Here is a 16,749-nt window from a genome sequence, read left to right as displayed (position 1 = left end):
TACCGTGGCCTCTGGGGAACAGTCATGGCAGGGCCAGAGGAATGCAGAGGGAAGGACGTGGGGATTCACATCAGACAAACCTGGGTTCATATCCCAGTCCTGACGCTTACTAGTTGTGTGAGCTGGGGCAAGTTGCTTGATCTTTCTGAGCCCTAGTTTGTTCACCTTCAGAATGGAACTCTGTCCACAGAGAACGATTGTGAGGATTAAATAAGGTCATGGGTGAAGGCACTTGGCAGATATCCCACACCTCTGGGGGTTATAGGAAACATCTATCAATTCCCTTCTTAACATACCCTCTTTCCATAGCTCAGTTAAAAAAAAACAACATACATGTATATGTACTAGTTCTCTTTCTTTGACATATTTTCTTAAAAATTCCTATTTTAATAGTAACAACTAGCTTTATTTATTTAATGAGCATGTGACTTAATACCAAGCAGTCAGAGCTGGCTTCAAATACTTGTTTTCATGTGTTCATGAAAGCTTAAAAATAGGGTCTCATCAGACTCAAAGACTTATCAGTAAGAAGAGAAAATTCTATCTGCTTTGCCTTTTTCTTTCTGAAGAGTCAATATGTACTTACCTTAATTATGGATTCAGAGCAGATAGTAAGTACTTGGTGAAAGTATTTGTTGTAAAGCATGACATTGATTTCTCGTTCATGAGTGTGAGGAACCTGTTTTGTGTCTTGTATGATTCGAGTCAAAGGATACATGTCGATAACATTAGATCCTGGAATAGAAATAACAATCTCATAAATACCCAATGTTAGAAGTTTTGAATCATAAAGAATTTTATCCAACCACTTGTGTTTAGAAACAGCCAACCAGTGAGATTAGTAATATCAATGCCTGGGAAGTCTAATGATGTGAAAATACATTCATTTACTCCAAAACAATTTTGATAAATAAAGCAAATGTGGTTCTGCCAGAGAAAAGCATTCATTTTGGGCTTCATTAATTTTCAAGTGCAGGCCATTTGGATTTTGTTGCTAACCTCTTTGCAGTGACCCCATTTTCCTATTTTTTTTATAGTCTACTTTTTTCCTCTTTAGCGTGCCTACCGCACACCTCTCCATCTGGTGAAGAGTAATAATGGAGACAGCTTTCTGCTGAAGGTAAACTGCCACTTAGTGATTGCAATTTATTGTTAGAAAGCCCTTTTCAACCAAAGCATGCTGAATCACACTGTAAACATGGTCTTATTAAATGTAACCAATGAGAATGATTGCAAGCCAGTTCTTGCAACATTAATATTAAATAAGATTATTTTCCAAATCATCATAGTAAAACAGATGGAGGGTAGGTATTCCTTACCTGCATTCTTCTAAGGTTTGGCTTTATAGTAATACAGCAATCTGTGAGTATGATTAAACTTTCAAAATCTTGGTTAATTGTAATGTCTGGAAATATAAATAAGAATTCCAGTGCATCCCGTAGTTCAAACAAAAATTAAATTTCTTCCCAATTTTTGATGTGGATAGTTTTTCCTTTGCATCGAGTTTCTCTAGTTTCTCCAAAGAAATCTCAGCTTTAGGAAAAGTTTCAGCAGGAGTTACTAAACACTTTCCTAAGGTGTTTAAATTTTAAAATAAAACCTGTTCAAGTATAGAGAAGGCCTACGATGCCTCTCTTGAGAATATTTTTCAGTTCCAATACCTCAATATGCAAATATGAGGAATATCATAACCAGCTAATCAAACAACACTTGCAGCTTCTTGGTCGACCCTCTAACGTTATATTGACTGTGACTAACTTTATACAGAACTGACATCAACAAATCTCAACGTGCTTATGAAAGATGGCAATCCTCTACATTTTTGGCACTTTGTATTACAGCTGTGGAAATAACGCAGTACCGAGAAAGAATGTGGAGTCAGGAATCAGAAGCTGTGGGACCGAATCCCAGCTCTACCTTTCAGCCTTGAGTGCTTCTACTAGTCAGTTGAACTGTTTGAGATTCAGTTTTGTCTTTTATAAAATAGGATAAATAATAATTCTTACCTCGCGTAGTGATGGTGGAGATCAAATAAAATGAAGTACATGAAAGCACTTCGTAAAACAACTATACAAATGGTCGCTGTCTTATTAAGAGCACTAACAGTAACAACACCAGTGACAGTGACACAGCACATTCTACAAGTATTTCCAGAATGTAGTGCTGCTGTCATTGGAGTTAAGAAGATCACTATGGCCGCTTCATTTGAATCAAAGCATGAATTAAAATCTGAGAGGGAAGCTTCATGTAATTCTGATGTCAAGTTGACAGCTGTAGTCAATATATGCGATTTTAGAGATGAAGCAATATGCAGAGCTCTGTATTTTTGTCAGCAAAATACTATCACAATTACATACAATTAGGAAGAAATCTTGATTTTTCTGTCCCCCCCCCCCCTTTTTTTTGTCTTGATGATTGAGTCCTTAGTTACTGTGATGATAAATGGGATGGAAACGATGAGCCCAGTAATAAAACATGCAAGTTGGGGCACTGAGAGAGAAAATTTGCTTGCAGTCGCTAGTATGTGGTTTTTAGGGCCGCTTACAACTAGAATTAAGTTCTGTTTAACAAGATGTAAAATTATGTATCAAACATGAAGTGCTAATTCACTCCTAATCCAGAAGAAACGGAAAAGTTCAAAATAATTGTATTTTCCAGCAGCAAAGATGGCACCAACCACTTCCCTGCCCTAATTTATCCCAGAGGAAGTCAGATCAGGTAGTCACTGGACTTAGGAGATGCGTTCTGGGTTGGTGTTCCAGAAGGAAGAGTATTATTAATATGGTCCTTCTTTCTTCTAAAGCCTGAGGGTATGCATATAAACAGTGTTCAACCTGAATGCGTAACAGGGTCCTTTGTCTCTTTAGTAAGCATGTGTTTCTAAGTAAGAGGGAGCAAGAAAGGGAGGCCACAAATCCATTGGCATCAGCACTGGGGATCTGTCATTCAGCGCTATCCTCTCTCTCCTCTGTTCTTTGTGTAGAAGCACCCTTCTTACTGAGTAATTACTGTCTCAGTATCAGAATGCCTGGGGCCAAATTGCCTCTCTCAAGAAAACAGGTGCAGCCGCTCCAAAGTTGACCATATTTCTGCACCCAAGAGTAAAAACAGACCTGAATTTGCCCTATATTAGCAACAGGTTACATCCCACTTTTCTGCTTAACCCACACCACATCTTCCTAGATTCAAGAACTTAGAGCACTGACATGGCATTTTCAGAGAAGTCCAGCTGCACATTTAACCCACCAGCCATGGAAATACGAGGAGGAGAGGAATTGAATTAAAATGTACTGTGATGAATCAAGGTTTATAAATTCCCCTTCTAGTTTTTTTGTTTTTCTCCAGGTTTGTACTCAAGGGCTAGTTAAAAAAAGGTGAAACGTCAAGAGATGAGCTTTTGCCATTAATCGAGTACACTTACCTGTGATAAGTACACTTACCTGTGATAAGCATGCTGTGATTGGAATCATATATCATGGAGTAAATCTGCATGTCTCCTGGTCTTCCCTGGCTGTCATGGAAGACTTGTAGTAGAGAAAGAGTCTGTATATCCCACACCCTGAAAACCTGGGGGAATAAAGCATACAGCTCACCTTTACCTTCTCCACTCAAAGCTATTTACCTGATGCATTTCCAGTCTGTAATATGCTCTTAAAAACTTGCAGCAAAGTATGATTTATATAATGAGCTCATATCTGTTAAACTCTAATTTGGTTCGTAGTTCAATTATTGTTCATTAATATCAGAGAAAATAGCAGCAGTGATTAAAAGTTTGCTTAAAACAACTGGAGTTTCTATCATTACAGAAGGGAAGGGAAAACATAGTATTTATTATTCTTTAACAATTTGGAGAAATAATAAAAGACCAATTACGATTTATAGTTCAATTGAAAGCACATTTCTCTTTACATTATGGATTAGAAAGTAGAGGGAAGACATATTTTAGGTGGGGGGTTTCAAATTGCTTTTTCATGGCTTAAGAAGATGGGAACATCTTACTAAATGAGTTTTCTAGAAATGTAAATGAGGTTTCTAAGAAAACCCCCTCCTCCTGCCCAGGGATGTAAGAATTAAAGAAAGCAGTTTTGAGGGATGTATAAATATAGTAATAGTATGGGGAAATAGGTTATTAAAGCTCTCCTTTGAGAAAGGAAAGGGAACTATAATTACTCAGCTAGAACTTGGGATGATAAAAGAGAATAGAGAGAACAAATCCAGCAAAACTAGGTCAAGTTTACCCTTTGTCACTTGAAATTACTGGTCTTACTCTTCATTTTCTCTTTTTTTTAACAAGTGATAGAGTGATTAAATTTCAGGAAAAAAGTGTGATTTCTTCAAGGATTATATTTCCTAGCATGCATCAGCCTTAAATAATATTTTCATATTAAAATAGTTATCATTAAACTATTAAATTAAAATATTTGTTGAATAATTGGAGAAGAATAGATGTTAAGTCTTCTTTGAATGTTTGGTAAAATTCACCTGTGAAGCCATCCGGTCCAGGACTTTTGTTTCTTGGGAGTTTTTTGATTACTGATTCAATTTTGTTACTAGCAATTGGTCAGTTCAGATTATCTGTTTCTTCTTGATGCAGTCTTGGAAGATTGTATGTTTCTAGGAATTTCTCCATTTTTTCCAGATTGTCCAATTTGTTGGCATATAATTGCTCATAGTATTTTTTATAATCTTTTGTATTTCTGTGGCATCCATTATCACTTCTCCTATTTCATTTCTGACTTTATTTATTTGGGTGCTCTCTGTTTTTCTCTTGGTTAGTCTTGTTAAAGGTTTATCAATTTTGTTTATCTTTTCAAAGAACCAGCTCTTGGTTTCATTGATCTTTAGTTTTTTTTTTTTTTTTTTTACTCTATTTCATTTATTTCCTCTCTGATCTTTATTATTTCCTTCCTTCTACTTTGGGCTTTGTTTGCTGTTCTTTTTCTAGTTCCGTTAAGTGCATTAGGTTGTTTACATGAGATTTTTCTTGTTTCTTGAGGTAGGCCTGCATTGCTATGATTTTCCCTTTTAGGGCTGCTTTCACTATATCCCATAGATTTTGGGTAGTTTTGTTTTCATTTTCATTTATCTCAAAGTATCTGTTGATTTCTTCCTTGAACTCATTGTTACCCACTCATTGTTTCATAGCATTTTATTTAGCCTCCATGTGTTTGTGTGTTTTTCAGTTTTCTACTTGTAATTGATTTCTAGTTTCATAGCATTATGATCGGAAAAGACACTTGACATCATTTTAACCTTCTTAAATTTACTGAGACTTGTTTTGTGGCCTAACATGTAGTCTATCTTGGAAAGCGCTCCGTGTGTACTTGAAAAAAATGTACATTCTGCTGCTCTGGTGTGGAATGCTCTAAAATAATCACTTAAATCCATCTGGGTTAGTGTGTCATTTAAGGCCACTGTTTCCTTGTAGATTTTCTGTCTGATGGCTCTGTCCATTGGTGTCAATGTGGTGTTAAAGTCCCCTGCTATGACTGTGTTACTGTCCATCTCTCCTTTTATGTCACTCAATATTTGCTTTATATATTTAGGTGCTCCTATGTTGGGTGCATAGATGTTTACCAGGATTATATCCTCTTGTTGGATTGATCCCTTTATCATTAGGTAATGTCCTTTTTTGTCTCTTATTACAGTCTTTGTCTTAAAGTCTATTTTCTCTGATGTAAGTATTGCTATCCCAGCTTTTTTTTTTTCATTTCCATCTGCATAAAATATATTTTTCCATCCTTTTACTTTCAGCCTGTGTGTGTTTTTCGATCTGTGGCAGGTCTCTTGTAGGCAGCATAGGCATGGGTCTTGTTTTCTTATCCATCCAGCCACTCTATGTCTTTTGATTGGAGCATTTAGTCCATTTACATTTAAAGTGATTATTGGTAGGTACATAGTTATTGCCATTCTATTATTTATATTTATGTTTTTCCTCCCTTCTTAAAGAAGTCCTTTTAGCAATTCTTGTAATACTGGCTTTGTGGTGATGAACTCCTTTAGCTTTTTCTTGTCTGGGAAGCTCTTTATCTCTTCTTCAATTGTAAATGATAGCCTTGCTGGGTAAAGTAGTTTCAGGTGTAGGTCCTTGCTTTACATCACTGTGAGTATTTTATGCCAATCCCTTCCTTCCTGCAAAGCTTCTGTTGAGAAACCAGAAATCGTATGGGAGCTCCATTGTAAGTAACTGGTTGCCTTTCTCTTGTTGCTCTTAGGATTCTCTTTTTGTCTTTAACCTTTTCCATTTTAATTATGTTGTGTCTTGTTGTGGGTCATCTTGTTTGGGACTCTCTGTGCTTCCTGGACTGTATGTCTATTTCCTTTACCAGGTTAAAGAAGTTTTCAGCTATTATTTCTTCAAATACGTTCTCGATCCTTTACTCTGTCTCTTCTCTTCCTGTTAGCTCTACATATGATGTTGTCCCAGGGGGTTCTTAAAATATTTTCATTTTTCAAAACTCTTTCTTTTTATTGTTCCAATTGGGTGTTTTGTGCTACCTTGTCTTCCAAATCACTGATTCAATCCTCCGCTTCATCTACTCTGCTATTGATTCCTTCTTCATTACAGGTATTATGTTTTTTATTTCTCACTGGTTCTTTTTATGGTTTTTATGTCTTTTTAAAAATTTTTAATGTTTATTATCTCTTTGTTGAAGTTCTCACTAATTTCCTTGAGCATCCTTAAAACAAGTGTTTTGAATTCAATCTCTGGTTTATTGCTTGCCTCCTTTTCGTTTACTTCTTTTTCTGGAGTTTTCTCCTGTTCTTTTACTTGGGACATGTTTCTTTGTTTCCTCACTTTCGCTGCCTCTCTGTGTTCATTTCTATGTATTAGGTAGATATGCTATGTCTCTCAGTCTTCACCTGGTGGCCTTATGTAGAATGTGTCCTGTCTGGCCCAGAGATGCAGTCTCCTGATCACCTGAGCTGTGAGCTCCCAGAGTGTACCTTGTAGGTGTTGTGTGTGCCCTCTTGTAGTTGAGACCTGATTGCTTTGGGCACATCAGTGGGTGGGAGTGAGTCTCAGGCTGACTGGCTGTGAGGATTTCCAAGCCCATAGTGTAGGAAGTGCAGTATGGCAGCAATAGTGCAAACACTATTTTATGTAGATCTTTGGCCACCTTATCTGATTATTTTATTAGAATAAAGACCCAAAACTTTTTTCCAGCTTTATCCCCAACAGCACTATATAAACATGTCTATGTTTTCTGCCCTCCCCTTCCCCCTTTTTTCCCCTACCAATTTGTTAAAATTTTTCATTTGTTGTTTTAAGAATATTATTTAAGATCAGGAGGATCACTTCTCGAGTTATATAAATATCTAATCATTTTACTGTACACCTAAAACTAATATAATATATAATGTCAACTGTAATTGAAAAAATATTTTTTAAAAAAGATATTATTCTAGTTTCTTTCACTTTTGTTGCATTTTTGCCCCCTGCCCCCCCATGCTGTCTGTCTTTAACCTTTTGTATGTGTATAAGGAGGCTGTCTGGGGTGGGGACAGATAATGGGATCAGCTATAGTTAGCTACTAGGTAGCTATGTGACTTTGTACAAAATATTTAGGTCTCATTTTTCTTTACATGTGCAAGTATATATGATAAATACTTTATAGGGTTCTTATTAGCATCAAATGAGTTGTGTATGCAAAATACTAAGCATAGTGCCAGGAACTTAGTAAGCATTTGATAAATGATGGCTATTATTATAGTTTACAGTAAGTTTAAATGTTTATATAGTCACATTAATTTTTCCTTTAGTCATAGGTGTTATGCTTAGAAATTGCGCTAAAGGCTATGTGCATATTTGCCTGTATTTTCGTCAGGAAAATTCTAGGACTTCTATGGTTTTGTGTTTTACATTTAACATCTTTAACCCATATGGAATGTATTTTGCTGTTTATTATGATGATCTGATTACATATTTGCCCCTCAAATAGTTAATCAGTTTTCCCAACATTTAATGAACAAAACCACCCTTTGCTCACAGATTTGAAATGCTACTTTTATCATCTATAGAATTTCCATACACACATGAACTAATTCTTGCATTTTCTATTTTGTTTCATAGATATATCTAACTATTCCTGCATTAACTACTGCTCTGTTTTATTTATTGTGGCTTTATAATATGTTTTAACAAACATCTGACAGGGAAAGTGGCATTTTATAATTATATTTTCCAGTGTTTCTAGGATATTCTTGTATATCGATATTTTTACATTAACTTTAAACTTGGAAACTGATATTTAAATAATCCTGAATCACATTAAATATATAGCTTAATTTGATGGAGAATATCTTACAACAGAATGTTCCCATGTAGGAACATAGAATGTCCCTTTATTCATGTTCTTAAATGAAAATACCTCAGAAAAATTTCATAGTTATCTTATACACATAATGAATATTGCATGTTAAGGTTATTTTTTAGGTATTTCATAATTTTTACCCTGGTATCCCTTTGACCATATTTTTCTTAACTGATTACTACTCTTACATAGAAATTTATTTTTATAAATTGCTGTTATAACCGGCCACCTTATTAAACTGATCTATTCTAAAAATTTACACTGATTTTATCAAAATTTTCAAGCAATCACATTATTTGCAAATACAATAATTTAGCCTTCTCATTTCTAACATTCATAACTTTTATTACATTGGTTAGAATGTTTTGAACACTATTTAGTGACAGCAGCAATAACAGAAACCCTTACTTTTTCTGTATTTAATAATGTTCCTGTCTGCAATAGGGAGGCCTCTTGGATTTTACTAGTGAGGATAGCATTGGCTCTCTTCCCTATGTTGTATTCTTGTTATTCCCGTCTTTAAAAATGCCCTTTCTCAAAAAAAAAAAAGTCCTTTCTCACGCTGTAGTTAACAGAAACAGAACAGTGGCTCATCATTTCCTTCTCCACTTTAATGTTTTTCTCAGTGACTATCAGCTATTTCAATCAAAAATTGTATGTATTCCGGATTTTCCAATAATTGATTTTAAGGGAAAAAAGAGTTTTGTTTCTCTTTTTTTTTTTTTTTTGTTTTGTTACCTTTGCAGAGGAAAGGCTGATGACGAGTTGATCTTTCTCATTTGTTACGATCTCGGTGATACTGAACATGTGCCCCACAAGTTTCCCCACTGGTTTGGTGCTGATATTGGGGTGCCACAACCGGAGCACTTTATCGTCTCCTGAAAAGGAGATAGAACAGAGTTACTCATTTTCTCAGGGATAGAGGTGGTCACAGTTTAAAGAGCCTATCTCTTACGCAGTGATATCCTTATCTTTCTTCTAATAGCAAATCACAGTCTGTTTCTTCCAGGATGCAGTCTGATTGCTTTGCTAAGAGGCTAGCCTGCTTTGGGATCTGCTGCTTCTTGTCAAGGCTGTTTTGTTATAATTGTATTTACACATACAAATGTGAATTCTCATAAATATTTCATGAATCCTTTTCTTGATTTAATACTTTCCTACTCATTAGTGTATTATTTATACTTTATTTACTTCCCAAAGTATTTAAGGCAGCTGTTCTTTGTTTTCATTCTTAAATATGCAAATATTATAATGAAAAAGAAAGCAAAAGGAGGAAAGTTGCACATAATCTATACCATTATAACAAATCAATTGTTTTTGTTTTCCATCTTCCTTTCTAGCATATACACACACACACACACACACACACACACACACACACACACACACATATATATGCTTGTATATATCCATAAACATACATGTAGTTACTATCATTGCATAGATACTATTTTTTAATTGTTAAAGTCATGCAGGTACATGGTAAAAGTATTTATACAATATAGAAGGGTACAATTTTTATTTAAAAATTTTCTTTCCCCCATAATCTCTAGTCCACTCCCAATAGAAAATTATTGTTGAATTTTTTTTCTGTCTTACAAATATACTTTTTATTTTCAGAGTTTAGAATAACACTTTTCCATTCATATTTAAATACTTACATTATTTTCAGGAAGTACTGAGGAAGATTACTGTTTCTCAACAACTAAAAATCACTGTCACTAATTTTTATCTTTGATACACACATAAAATGTTATAAATGTTGACAAAATACAAAAATCACTGTTTAACATGTATTTTTAACAGGAAATTACAACATGCAATATTGAATGCACAGAGAGACAGACCAAATTAAAATTTGTAGATTGGGTTTGCCATTTTGTTATTATATGTAGATTGAAAGGAAAGTTGCTTTCTTTTTCTTTCCATCTTTATTGAGATGTAACTGATATACAACATTGTGTAAATTTAAGGTGTGCAGTGTGATTATTTGATATTTGTATACTATATTGTGAGGTGATTACCATGATAAGGTTAGTTAACACATCCATCACTTACCATAGCTACCATTTTTTTGTGATGAGAACTTTTAAGATTTACTCTTTGCAACTTTTAATTACACAATACAGTGTTGTTAACTAATCACCATGTTGTATATTAGATCCTCAGAACTTATTCACCTTATAACTGAACAATGTGTGCCCTTTTAAAAATATAAATCTTATATATTTAACATAATTAAAATTAGAAAACATAATTAACATAATATATACCTACTATATTTTTTTACATTTATGGAAGTCCACAGACTCATGTCTTCGTAACTATCATTTTAGTTGCTACATTACAATGTCTTAACCATTTCCTATTGATAAATGGTTCTGCTAATTCTAGTTTTTCACTTTATTCGGCAACCCTGCAATAGTTATTTTATTTATGTGGTCTTTTTCTTCTTTTGGATTATTTACTGAGGATGAATTTCCAAGTGTGGGATCACTATGTGAAGGGCTATCAATATTTTTATGGCTTTAAAACATATTGTTAGCTTACTTTCCAAAATGGCTGTACTAAATTCCAAGGCCATAAACTATATATGAACATACCAGTTTCATCAAACCCTGGCTAGCACATGGATATTATCATGATTTAAAATATATGCAATTTTTATAGATTTAAAATGATAGTTAAATTATATAATAGCTAATGCTAAATATTTTCTCCCATGTGTATCTGCTAATTGTACCTCCTCCTGTGAATTGTTTGACCATATCCTTTAACTTACCCATGATCTCTTAGAATTCTGATATTAATAATTGAAAGTTAATAAAAATTTAACTATTACACACACACACACACACACACACACACACACACACACACACACAGTTTTACCATAAAGACTGGCTAACTGCTCACCAAACTCATAGTCTCTTACTGGATACACAGCTAGACTACGTTTTCCAGATTCCCTTGCAGTTAGGTGTGGTCAGATTACTGACTTTAAGCCAGTTAACTATGAGAACTGACTTTAGATTTTACATGACTAAAAAGAAATACATTTCCATTATATTTCATTCATTATACATTTGGGGGCTTTGTTGTCATGGCAGCTAGTGTTACCTGAACTAGTGCATAGTTGTTATTGAATTGTTTTTTGAAGTAATCTAAACCATGTATAATAGTTTACAAAATATTCTTAAAATAGAATATTCTTAAGATATGGTATATTTTATTTCACAAATAATCTTCCTTGAACTAGAGTCATAAAAATATCAAAAGATTTCAAGTTGGGACCCTAGAAGTTAAATAATCCAACTCTCATATATCACAACAGACAGAAAGTAACTCCTAAAGATTAAGTGATTTTAATTAAATGATTTAATTTAATGATTTAAATGTAATTTGTCTAGAATCACATATCAGAAAATGGTATCACATTAAGAATATTATGATGCATTCTTATTTATTATGAAACACCTTATTTATTATGAAAGACCCTAGGAAAAAAAGATGTATAATAGCATTGTTACCTGTTACAATTTATATATAAGCTAAATTATAAAGAGTCACAATTTACATATAAAATACCTGAAATTCAGCATGGTCATTTTAGTTAATCAGGTAGCATATATTTTGCCACCCACAGGATGAATTTGCTGATGTATGTTGAATTTTTTAATGTAAATATATTTATCCAGAACCAGTCAGGTATGGAGGAGAATTAGGTGACTTGATAGTCGGATATTGAGAAGCCAGGCAAATGTGATAGACACAAATGCTTCCGTAATTCTGTGATTATTTTCTTGGGCCCATGTAAAAGGAATGTACTATTTTCTCTACCCTTTTCTTTTTCTCCTTTGAGTATTTTAATCTATCCTTAAAATCTCAGCATAGTTGTCCTTCCAAGAATAGACATTCTGAAATATTCATAGTCTTCAAAACTTATAGTCTTTTTATTAATAGTCATTCTTCATAGTCTTCAAAACAGAGTGCCCTGCTTGTATGGCCCTACTCCTGTCATCTTTTGTAATTGACTATTTTTCTGGACCATTCTTGTTTATTCTGGTATCTCTAGTGTAGAAGCTACAGTAGGAGTTCAACAAGTATTCATTGAACCACTTCCATAACTTCAGCGTTGCATTGACGTATCTTAGCTCAGAGGTTAACTATCAGTTGGCAAAACAGTAGGAAAACGTATCTGAACAAAAAATAAATTTGTGTTGAATGTTCACCTGACTTCTTTGATAAGGTCAGCTGTTTTATTTCAGAGGTTCTTAGGTCCTGGAGTGTTATTATAGGCAGGCTGAAAAAACTCAGGGCACAGGTGACTCTTAGTTTCTATTTCTCAGGCAATTGCTATGGATTGAATTACCCACCTCCCCTACCCCTCCAAATTAATATGTTGAATCCCTAACCCCCAGTGTGATGGTATTTGGAGATGGAGCCTTTGAGAGATAATTGGCTGAAATGAGGTCACGAGACGGAGGCCCTGATGATGAAATCAGTGCCCTTATAAGAAGAGGCATCAAGGTCCTTGCTCTCTCTCTATCTGCCATGTGACATGACAGTGAGCAAACGGCCATGTGAAAGCCAGAAAGAGAGCCCTTACTAGAAATCGACCTTGCTGGCGATTGAACTTCTATTCTAGAACTTATTAATCCCCAATATCATTCTGTCTCCAGGTTTTATGAATAATTTATTTCCCATGCCTTTGAGACTGGCTCTTTCTTTTCTTTTTTCATGGCACCTCCAATAATTCAGACCCTCATCATCTCACTCCTGAGTTCTGTAGCAACCTCCTAAATGGAATCTCAGATTTCATTTTATTTCAACGATACCTCCAGATATCTGTCAAAGTAATTTTGCATATGTGTTATAAATGGATTGAATTAGCATTTATTGAGAACCTGCTATGTACCAGGCATACATTATCTCAATCTAAACACAACCATAGGAGGTAGGTGTTTTTTTTTTTTGTATTAGTACTATTATTAGCAGTTGTTTGTTGAGCACTTATTATGTGGAAGACACTGTGCTAAGTACTTTATTTGAATTTGTTTAATTCTTATAATAACCTTATAAGTAGGTATTATTATCAGCTCCACTTTACAGATGAGAGTGAGCTTAGAAGAGTTAAATAACCAGCCCAAGGTCATACAACTTGCTAGTAAGAGGGCCAGGATTTGTATCTAGATGGTATGACCCCAGAGCCCAGGCTCAAAGCCATCGTACTGTAGTAGAACCCCAGTAGAACAAATGAGGAATCTGCGGCTCAAAGAATATTCCAGTCCTCCACCTTTCCCCAGCTTCTTATAGCATCATCTTCCCCTTACTCTCATCAGATGACCTGGTTTCCTATCTACTAGCCAACTTAGCCCTTAAATGTTGGTATTTTTCAAGGCTCTAACCTTGACCCTCTTCTCTATTAACTCTAAACCATGGGCTATTGACTTTTTTGGTCATGGACCCCTTCGACGATTTGATAGAATTTTGGACTTTCTCTCCAGAAAAGTGCACATAAACACACAAGTATCATTCAGCTTCAGGGAGGTATGTGACTCCTCTAAAGGCCACACATGGGTCCCAGGTGAGGAACACATGCCCTCACACACTGAAATAAGTTCTAGATAAAGATCTAAAGGTAAAATATAAAACAAAACCATAGAAAACAATAGTAAAATACAGAAGAATTTGTTTCACATATTCTTGGGCTAGGGAAGGCCTTTCTAAGTGTGCCATCAAATCCAGAAGTCACAAAGAAAAAGGCTGACAGATTTGACTTAATATAAACTTTTAAATTCTCTAAAAGGTTTATCCAGTGGTAAAGTTCTATAACTTTATGAATATTCTATGACTATGTTAATTAAGGAGAGCACTGTTTGCGAAGTAGAAAATCTCTGTGCAACATAAACTGTTCTCTTACCTCCAGTGACAATCACATTTGCTTTTATACAGTAACAAAAAGTGTTTGCTCCTCGTGGCATGGAAAATTCTCTGACAGGCCTGGGAAACACAAATTTGAAGTAAACCTTATATATTTTTCTTTATGAAGCTAATTACAATTTATAAATACATTATATTCAATAGGCTCATTTCTCATTGGTTATAAATCCATTTACCCCCAGAAAATATAAGTGATTATTAAATCCTCACTGACCTGCAGAATCCATATTATTTACTCCATATTGTGGTGATATTAGCACAGTACTTTGTATTGTTTTTACTTAAGAAAAAAAATCCAGGCTCCACCTTTGTTTTGTGCTTGTGCTGGGACTAAGGATGGGTGGAGAGACATCATATTTTAATCCAGAAAGGACACTGGGTGGCTAAGTGAGTCCATTTGGTAGCACATATGCCAGGAACACATTTGGACACTTCCTCCTCTCTCACCACCCACATCCAGCTTTCTATCAAGTCCTGTTGATTTTGCCTCTAAAAAATAAGTGAAATCTCACTTCTTCCCATTCCCCCCTCAGTATCTTGGTTCAACCCTCCATCCTCTCGCCAGAACAACTGTAATAAACTGCTAACTTCTCAGTTTCCACTATAGCCCATTCTTTCCCCTTTCCTACCCAAGTCATGCTACAATCAGCGTGATCTGTGTAAAACGTGAGTTCGATCCTGTCACTCTCGCCAGTGGCTTCCCGAAGCTCTAAGATGAGCCAGGTTCCTCCATCTGGCTGACCTGGTTCAGGCCATCCTTGTCACCTTGCTGGGCTCATCCCATGCCCCCCTCGTCCCCCACTTCATGATCCAGCCACGCTGCTCTCAGCAGCCTCCTTTCTGGCTGCACGTTGCTCTTTCCTCCTCAAGAGCTTCTGCACGAGCCAAAGATGTTCTTCTCCCAGAGCCTAACCACATAAACACCCGTTTTCCTGCAGCTGTCAGCTTAATGTTACTTCCTCATTAAAAGGTCTTTGCTGAATTCCACCCCCCACCCCACAACAACTAAATAATGTATTTTGTATTATTTTTATCTCCTAGTACCATGTTATTTTCTCTTAAGGAATATAGCATATCTATCATAAAATTGGCCCATGTCGTCTATTCTGTAATAAAATGTAGATACCATGGGACTTTGAATATAGAAGGCTCCCAATAAATATTTGAACACCCTGAAGGGACAAATACCTAGTTGACAATCCCATTTTCCAGAGTCACACAGATCAGAAATGTATTGATTCTTGGAAGTTACTTCTGGATTTCTTCCCTGGGACTCTTGATATAATAGCACTTTTGAAAAAGAAACATTTTAAAATAATTTCTTCAAACTGTGAAAAAAAAAACCCAAACAAACAAACAAAAACACTTTACTGTCAAAAGACCCTGCCTGAAGTACAGCAGACTTCATCTCAGTTTTCTTTCCTGTTGTTAAACACGTGCAAGCTCTCATCCAGAGAGGGAAGCCGGGTCATCAGATGGAAGGTCAAGAGGGGACTCCATGGGGACACAAGTTACATGATTGGGGTTGTGAAGGCATTCCAGGGGGAACGTGTGCTTGCTAAAGAACAAGGGCCATTGAGCAAGCAGTGTGTCCTTGTGTCTTTTCTCCCCTTGGTCCTGGAGGGAGTTGTTGGGAGTGAGATCAGCGGACAAGGAAGAAAGCATTTTTAGTTTCTCCTTGATGATGTGAAGTAAGATATTTCAGGGTACCTCAGGTAAAGGCATCTTTTTCAAAGTGGTCCTCTCTCTGTATTATCAGGTGTCATTCCAAAAGAGCAATAGAGAATGCCATGGAAAACTCTAGGTTAGGAGTTGGCAAACCTTTGCTTTAAGGAACCAGATAATAAATATTTTAGACTTTCCCATCCAGTGTCTGTTGTCACAGTCACTCAGCTCTGTTGTTGTAGCATGAAAACAGCTGTAAATAATACATAAATGAGAAAGCATGGCTGTGTTCCCATACTACTTTATGAGCAAAAAATTGGAATTTCATATACTTTTTATAGGTCATGATATGTTATTTTTCTTTTGATTTTTTTCAACCATTTAAAAATGTAAAAGCTATTCTTAGTTTGCAGATGTTACAAAAACAGATGGCCTGCTGGATTTGGCTGCTGGGGTTTTCTGTCTCCTGTTCCAGATGCAGAAACACGAAGCCCAAAGCAATACAGGCCTATAGTTGCTCCACTGTTGTCCTCAATATTCAAATTGTATTTTTCTTTAAAATGCTTTTCAGTATCTTCATTAAGGAAACAAAAAGAGGCACTTACATTTATTGAGCACTCTGTGCCCGAAATTAAGTCAGGCACTTTCTGTGCATTAACTTAGGTCAATTTCAGAAGACTACAAGGTTCCCTCCCACTTAAAGACGATAAAATTGAGGCTGAGAAGCGCTAAATGCTAATATGTTCAATGGTCATAAAACTAGTGCTAGGACAAAACCCAGTTCTGTCTGGATCCAGAACAGCCCTACTGAGCGACACTATACCCT

At 35.5% G+C, this 16,749-nt stretch overlaps 1 protein-coding gene across 1 annotated transcript in view; it reads right to left on the bottom strand.

Moving 5' to 3' along the window:
• The window catches only part of WDR64 (WD repeat domain 64), an 87,433-nt gene that overhangs the window by 45,971 nt on the left and 24,713 nt on the right, over positions 1-16,749 (bottom strand). Inside the window, exons 9-12 of the mRNA XM_074316790.1 lie at positions 14,239-14,318; positions 9,054-9,193; positions 3,441-3,567; positions 587-735 (exon numbers count right to left, since the gene is read on the bottom strand). Coding sequence (XP_074172891.1) covers positions 587-735; positions 3,441-3,567; positions 9,054-9,193; positions 14,239-14,318 — 496 coding nt within the window. The remainder of the gene's footprint in view (positions 1-586; positions 736-3,440; positions 3,568-9,053; positions 9,194-14,238; positions 14,319-16,749) is intronic.

This window comes from Rhinolophus sinicus, linkage group LG12 (genome assembly GCF_036562045.2).
Source record: "Rhinolophus sinicus isolate RSC01 linkage group LG12, ASM3656204v1, whole genome shotgun sequence".
In the NCBI taxonomy this organism is placed as follows: Eukaryota; Metazoa; Chordata; class Mammalia; order Chiroptera; family Rhinolophidae; genus Rhinolophus; species Rhinolophus sinicus.
Note: the sequence above shows the minus strand (reverse complement) of the source record. Positions and strands in the feature narration are given on the sequence as shown.